The sequence below is a fragment of the Sus scrofa genome, chromosome 8 (assembly GCF_054392235.1).
Source record: "Sus scrofa isolate SSC_HxYL_T2T_F1_AM1 chromosome 8, Sscrofa_HxYL_maternal_Yorkshire_Landrace_v2.0, whole genome shotgun sequence".
Taxonomy (NCBI): Eukaryota; Metazoa; Chordata; class Mammalia; order Artiodactyla; family Suidae; genus Sus; species Sus scrofa.
In genome coordinates this window covers 77,595,043-77,603,064 of record NC_139390.1, presented here as the reverse complement: position 1 = coordinate 77,603,064, position 8,022 = coordinate 77,595,043, and the positions used below count along the sequence as shown (strand labels likewise).

The 8,022-nt window shown below is 39.7% G+C and overlaps 1 protein-coding gene across 12 annotated transcripts in view; it reads left to right on the top strand.

The window, feature by feature from the left end:
* The window catches only part of RCHY1 (ring finger and CHY zinc finger domain containing 1), a 112,061-nt gene that overhangs the window by 370 nt on the left and 103,669 nt on the right, over positions 1 to 8,022 (top strand). For 6 of the 12 annotated variants that reach the window (XR_014811773.1, XR_014811771.1, XR_014811774.1 and 3 more), the window contains exons 1-3: positions 12 to 125; positions 5,385 to 5,504; positions 5,750 to 5,865. Coding sequence is in view for 2 of the 12 variants with exons in the window: in XM_084970617.1 (XP_084826743.1) it covers positions 36 to 125; positions 5,385 to 5,504; positions 5,750 to 5,865 (326 nt within the window). In the remaining 10 variants the exon portion in view is untranslated. 12 annotated transcript variants of the gene reach the window in all.

Genomic DNA, 8,022 nt, shown 5'->3' with positions numbered 1-8,022 from the left:
GAAGGGGCCGTGGAGTTTGAGAGGCTGTGGAAGAGATGGCGGCCTCGGCGCGGGAAGATGGCGGCCGCGGGCAGGAGCACGGACGGCGGGGCTGCGAGCACTATGACAGAGGATGCCTCCTGAAGGTGACGACTTCACTGGGCTCTTCCCCTAGGAGCTTCCGCCGGGTCCAGCTGGGGGCGGGGTGGGCAAAGCGGTTCGGCTTGGGCTTAAGTTTGAGGCTAGGCTGTTGTCAGGACACCTTGTCTAGCTGGGTTGCTGCCGTAGAGAACGTTTTTGGCAAGGCGACCACACGCCCCACCTTTCCTCTTGCGTTGTACTTTGCAAGCAAAGCTCTTCTTGCTTGGGAAGAGCCTGGGCTTGCACATAGGTCACTTTATTAGTGGGTTCTTTTTATTTAGTCTTTCGCTTCTGGAAGTGGACTTCGGCAGCCTCAGGCCTGTGCTGACATTTCCCTGGGATCACTTTCAGGTGTGTGATGAAATAATGGAAGAAGGGCGAACAAGCGGAGCATCGGCATACGATTTCATCTCCTGTAGTAAATAAGTTTTACAGCTTGCCAGCTTCATTTTAGAGGCAGTGAGTATGCCTAAACCTGCCGCAGAGAAAACGTATATGTGAAATAGGAAGACAGTCATTTAATTGCCACAAAATAGGAAATTATGTATGGGAGAGTGTCTGATGGGCATGTATTGTTACTTCTGTTATTTAAGAAAAATTCCTAGTCAGCTTCGAATTTGAAAAATTGACATCCATCCAATTATTTTTCTTGCAAGAATTTTTCTTCCTTAAAGATTTTGCTTAGAAGGCTTGAGCTTTGGAGTCCGACAGTCCTACCGCCAAATCTTAGCTCTGCGCCTTAATAATTCGGTACTTTTGAGAAAACTACTATTTACATATAAAATAGGAGTGATAGAAGTTCCTCTTTCATAAATAAGTTTGAGGTCTTTGAGACAACCTAAAGCCTCTGCTGTAGGCTGTGGTTTGGTGAACATTCCTTCACTGCACTGGATGAAGCTCTTTCACGGCTGGTCATTTACCAAGGGTTGTGTAAAGATACTGAATGCTATCCTTAAGATTCCATTTCCATTGAGATGCAGTGTTAGAGTTTCGGCCTTGGGGTTTTAGACCTCCTCCTCTCATCTTCCCAAGAAAGGCACAAATACATCTGTGTTTCATAGATACATAGTATTCATTGTATTCATAAGATACTTGACCCTGAGTATCAAATGGTATCCACACCCCCTTGGTTCTTTGCTTAAATACCAGAGAGGAGTGTAGAGTTTGAAGGAGGAAGTAATCAACTAAATCAAATGCTGCTCTTTGGGTAAGATAAGAACTGAAAATCAACCTTTAAATTTAGCAAGAAGGAGGTCACTGGTGATGTTGATATGAGAAGTTTCTGTGGAGAGATTGGGACAAAGCCTGATTGGAGTGGATTTAATATGGGATGAGATTAATGGAAATGGAAATAGCCTTTGTAGGCAATTCTTGGAGTTTGGCTGTAAAAGAGAGCAAAAATATGAGGCTCTGGTTGCTGCAAGATGTGGGATCGTGTCCCCCCGCCTTGAGATGCGAGATGTTGCAACATATTTGTAAATTTTTAGAAATGATCCAATAAAATGAAAACATTTTATCATGAAAGGAAGAGGGAAAATTGTAGGAACCCCGTTTTTGAGTAGCCAAACAGGATGTGATCCAGTGTACATACAGTAGAGAAGTTGGCCTTGAGTAAAAACGTGGACTGTAAGATTCTGTAACAGAAGGAAAGACAGTGTGAGGTGCATTTACAGGTAGGTCGATGGAGTTTGTGGGAGGATGTTCTTTTTTGATTATTATTTCGGTTTTCATAGTTAAATAAGAAGCAAGGTCATCAGCAGAGTGTAAGGGGAAAAAGAGGTGTTTGAAGTTTAAAGAGCGAGGAGAAGATGTGAAATCATCATCGAGGTCCTATTAGGGCCTAAGACTTTGGAAGAAGGAGGGGATTGATTAGGGGAACATGGTAGTAAGAGCCCACTTTTTGTCAGTGGTTGTGACTTAAAAGTGACACCAGTGACTCTAGTGGTGCTATTGCTTTAGCCATATTTAGCTGTTCCTATGCAGGTTGAGTAGGAGCGAATTGTATTTAACCAGAGTAGGGATTCTGGGTAGGTGAGTGTGTAGAGAAAGAGAGAAGGAAGGAACTAGATCCATTGCAAAGAGAGGAGATAGTGGTTAGAGAATTTCTTGCTTAAAATTAAGAAACAGGGAGTTCCCATCGTGGCGCAGTGGTTAACGAATCCGACTAGGAACCACGAGGTTGCGGGTTCGGTCTCTGCCCTTGCTCAGTGGGTTAACGATCCGGCGTTGCCGTGAGCTGTGGTGTAGGTTGCAGGCGCGGCTCGGATCCCGCGTTGCAGTGGCTCTGGCGTGGGCCGGTGGCTGCAGCTCCGATTCGACCCCTAGCCTGGGAGCCTCCTTGTGCCGCGGGAGCGGCCCAAGAAACAGCAAAAAGACAAAAAAAAAAAAAAAATTAAGAAACAGGAGTCACTTCTTGATTGGAACCCTGGGAATTCCTGAGGCCAATTAGAAGAGTACTTTCTAATACTAAGACATTATTTGTCTTTTTGAGTGTGTGTGAAGTTAATAATTAAAATCTCTGGTACCTTAGCATGAATCAGGGCGGTGGCACTGAACTGTACTAGTGTACTAGACCTGTAGTTTAAAAAAAAAAAAAAGAAAACCAGTTTCACTTAAGAATATTATTGATAACATAATAGCACTACAATTATTGTATCAAATATCAACTATTGAATACATGTCTTTTTTGTATGTTTGAAATGGGGTGTTTTCATCAAGCACATATGCAAAGTGAAATTAGGTGGTTGTTATGAGACGTTCTTGTGCAATTGGCTTATGAACTGACCTAGTTTCTTTTTTAGTGGAACATTTTTTTAATTTGAACTGTGGTTATTCAGATTTGGGTATTTGGTGGACATTTTCTTGAGTAGGAGGAAGCAAGACTGTCATTACAAGGAGAACAATCAGCAGTGATAAAATTCAAGCTTTCATGTGAAAATTAGAATTTTGGAAAGCTTGTCTCAGCCTCTGTGAGCTTGAAAGTTTATCAATACTTGACTTTTCTGACAAGATGGGTGGTGGTGTTAACAAACATGTTTTTTGGATATTCTGTGTCAACGGTGGGGACATTTGGAAGGTCTGCATAACTCAGTAAACTGATTTTTTCCAAATGACCAGAGCAGGGATAAAAGATCCATTCAAAATGCAAGATAAAAGGTGACTTTTTACATGTACTCTGGTCCCAAGATTATGGCCAGGGGGATATTAAGTCACCAAGAATAATTTGGAGGTTGCCAAGGACTTGTTTTAAAATATTTTCAAGTCTGACCGAGAACTCTTGACAGTTAGAAATAAGAAGATATGAATGCTTAAAATCATGTTTTTTCAGGAAAAAAACAACCAAAAACCAAAATGCAAGATAGATTAATAGATTTTAATGTAACAGTTCACTGATTAATTTCAGATTCTACATTGCAGCAAACAATTTTGAGTAGTTGAGTTCTGGTGAGTATCAGAGAGGAGTATCCATAATTCTCTGAAAAGGTTATTAAAATACTCCTCCCTTGTCCAACTACATGTTTGTGTGAAGCCAAAATTTCCTCATATACTTCAACCCAAGCTGATTGAGTGTAGAAGCAAATATGAGAATCTACCTATTTTGGGGGAAATACAGCTTTTTCATTAAAATATGTTATTTATGTTAACCTGTAATTGGTTTGTTGCTAATTTTTTTTTTTTTTTTTTTTTTTAGGGCCACACCTGAGGCATATGGAAGTTCCCAGGCTAGGGGTCGAATTGAGAGCTATAGCCACTGGCCATAGGCATAGCCACAGCAACTCGGGATCCAGGCAGTGTCTGCAGCCTACACCACAGCTCACAGTGAAGCCAGATCCTTAACCCACTGAGGGAGGCCAGGGATCAAACCCAGGTCCTCATGGATACTAGGCTGGTTCGTTACCTCTGAGCTACAACGGGAACACCGCTATTATTTTAAAAAATAAGTAATAAGTATTTTAAAAACCTGGAAGATTTAATCTGTAATACGGTAAGTATCAATAGATAAAATTCACATAAACAAAAGCCCTTTGGGATCCTCAGTAATTTTTAAGAGTGTGAAGGGGTCCTGAGACTAAAACATTTGAGAACCACTGTTCCGTGGTATGACCGAGAATATGCGGCTGATGAGGCTTGGAGGATAAGACCATTGCAGGTGAGAAAGGGAACTGAGAGTTCATGGTCTTGGAGGGATTAGCACTGTGGGTGTGCAGATCACTATGATTTAGGACAAGAGTGATAATTGCAAAGAAAAGGAGACGACTGAGTGTTAATATGAGGAATGAACCATGGGAAGTCACAGCACAGAGAGCCTTCAGAAATGAATGGATCTGAAAGGTCACAGTATACGGGAAAGCATTGGGTTACTTACTGGCCTGGAGACTTCTCAGTGTACTAGTTAGGATAAGGTTATAACAAAAAGACCCAAAAGTAATGTGAGTTAAACAGTAAAGAGTTCATTTCCTCTCACCTACCAATTCGAGGTGAGTGATCCAGTTTGGTAATGAGGCTTTGATCCACATCATCACTCCAGGGACAAGTTCTTCCCATTGTATTATTTTGCCATGTTTTGGGGCATAGTAGTCATCATCTGGGTAGCTGCCAGGTCCAGGCCTCATCTGAAGGCAAGGGAGAAGGAAGTATGGAGGAGGAGGCATGCCCAGTTATTTAATATTCAGGCCCAGGAGCAGCACTGATTTCTTCTGTCTGTATCCTCTTGGTAAGAACTTAAGTCATTTGGCCTCATCTAACAGCAGTCATGTACCCGGGAAGAGGAGAGTAGATTTTGTTGGTTAACTGGCAGTCTTTTTGCTCCTCTTAGACAAGGGCTTTTGCATTTATTGCATCAGGCACATAGTTGATGGTTAATAACCATAAGTGAACTAAAATGTAATCTTTATAATATTTAATGCTTGGGGGTTGAAGTTGGTAAATGATTTTCTCTGGAAAGTCCAAGTAGAAGTTGCCTGCATGCCATTTAGGCTGAGAATGAGTTTAGTTAGGGTGCTGTGGGATTAGTTTTCCAGTTAGTGACTTCCGTCCTTCACAGTTCTTCTATCTTTAAGGACAAGGTTGTGTTCAACTTGATACAGACATATGGGATGTTGAAGGGAAAACAGTGAACTGGTTATGTTTAGGATCAGTTTATGAAATGGTCCATTGGTTGTAATCTTTGATCTTGTTCCAGGAGGAGGAAAAAAAATTTCTTTTTGCATGGCAAACTTGTCTTCTCTTGCTTCTAATAACTCTTCTTCTCCCCTGGGTATTAGGCACCTTGCTGTGACAAGCTTTATACTTGCCGGTTGTGTCATGATAGCAATGAAGATCATCAGCTAGATCGCTTTAAAGTAAAGGAAGTGCAGTGCATAAACTGTGAAAAAATTCAACATGTAAGGTTTGATCATTTCTATATTCCCTTTCTTTTTAAAGTTTTACTAAGGTGGATTAAAAAATTAAGAGTATTGCAAATAAGACTTATTTAGCTCTTGAAGTGAGCAATATCTTGGATTTAAATATTTAAAAACTTATAAAACTGCATATATGTTAAAAAATTCTGGATATTTCAATAGGGATTAAAAATGTTTTGGAAAATGTATTCTAATTTTTTAGTTACATGTGGTTTTTTTTTTTTTAGGCACAACAGATTTGTGAAGAATGTAGCACATTGTTTGGAGAATATTATTGCAGTATATGCCATCTCTTTGACAAAGATAAGAAACAGTATCATTGTGAAAACTGTGGAATTTGTAGGTACTGTATGTAAAAGGTTTTTCCCTAATATATCTGAGCAGCAGTAGTTTTTAAAGTCAACTTAGTCGGAATATAATTACATCTTATAAAATGCATTCATTTTAAGTGTCCAGTAACTTTTGACAAACTTGTATATTATATATATGTATGTCTCAAGATAAAGCATTCCATTATTCTGAAAGTTTCTTCAAGCCTCTTTTGCAATAATCATTTAACTAGCCCATCAAGAATTGTGTTGGCCATTTAAAATTTTAACCTTGTATATCAGGTGTTTTGTAGGCATCTAGGGTAGGAAATTAGGGTAGATTTTTTTCCTTTTTAAAAATTAGGGAGTGCTCGGAGTTTCCGTCGTGGCTCAGTGGTGAACGAATCAGACTAGGAACCATGAGGTTGTGGGTTCGATCCCTGGCCTTGCTCAGTGGGTTAAGGATCTGGCGTTGCCGTGAGCTGTGGTGTAGGTCACAGACTCAGCTCGGATCTGGCGTTGCTGTGGCTCTGGTGTAGGCCTGTGGCTATGGCTCCAATTAGACCCCTAGCCTGGGATCCTCCATATGCCACTGGAGCAGCCCAAGAAATGGCAAAATGACAAAAAAAAAGGGGGGGGGAGTTCTCATGGCTCAGTTCCCATGAGGCTGTGGGTTTGATCCCCAGCCTTGCTCTTTGGGTCAAGGATCCGACATTGCTGTAGCTGTGGTATAGGTCACAGATGTGGCTTGGATCTGGAGTTGCTGTGGCTGTGGCTTTGGCTTTGGCTGTGGTGTAGGCTGGCAGCTGCAGCTCTGATTCAACCCCTAGCCTGGGAACTTCCATATACCATAGGTGAGGCCCTAAAAAGATGAAAAAAAAAAAAAAAATAGAAAATACAGAAAAGTAGAAAGAATGAAAACAAAACAGCCTGCAGTCCAACCACCCACTAACAAGCTACAGTTGACATGTTGGTATATAGGAATTTTTTTTATTTCTAAAAATCCTGAAGTGTTAGATATGTACAAAAGTATATATGTGACATATGTATGTTTTGAAGTATACTAATAGGATTAGCCACTCATTTTAAGAAATAGAATGTTACTAATAGTGTTGGAGTTCCAAGTATTTTATGCCAGTCCTTTCTCCTTGTTTCTATTAGAGAATTTTAAGTCACTTTTCTTTTATGTAGTTTTTAAGGAAGGATAATAATAAACATACCAAAAGATGTAGAAATCATAATTTTTGTCTCTATAAGTTTGATTTGGGTTTTTAATAATATTTATGTATATATACCAGCTCTTTGAGCGTGTGGAATATAGTTATGATGATTGGTTTAATGTCCTCTGCTAATTTAACATCTTTGTCAATTCTGGATTGATTTTCATTGATTGATTATTCCCTTTTTGGGTTGGGTTTTCTTGTCTTTTTGCATGCCTGGTCTTTTTTTTTTCCTCCTCCCCTTTAAGTTTCCTTATTAAGTAGATTTATTTAAGTGGGGGAAAAAAGCAAATAAATTAAAACATGTATTAGTGCAGGTAGGTCTGTAGATATGTAAATATGACAGTTGAAGTTTGTTTTAGTATACAACATTAGTATATAATATCAAGGTGTCTCTTAAGATTCTTTGACTAAAACCATTGTATATTATAATATGATTATCTGAGTGTGAATCCTTAAGTTTTCTGTTTCATATTAAATACAGCACAGGGTTCACTTTCTCCATCACATCGAGAGATAGCTAACTTTGAGCCATTCAGGGAAGGAGAGAAGCTATCTTCTCTGCCCCATACTGTTTCTTCTCTGTCTACACCTGCAGTGGTCATCTTCTCTCTCTTCATTGCTACTGGCATTTAAATTCCTACAGTTAGGACCCATGAGTAGAGTTGATAATATGTTAGGCTGTCCTTTAAAAAAAATTTTTTTTTCATTAAAATATAGTTGATTTACAGTGTTGTGCCGATTTCTGCTGTGTAGCAAAGTGATCCAGTCACACCCACTCACACATTCTCTTTTAAATACTGTTTTCCATCATGGTCTATCCCAGGAGAGTGGATCTAGTTCCCTGTGCTATGCATTAGAACCTTGTTGTTTATCTGCATGCCTGGTCATTGTTGATTGGATACCAGACTTTATTATGATTTTGATCTTGTTAGGTGCTGAGTATTTTCATATTCCTCTGGATCTTCTTGA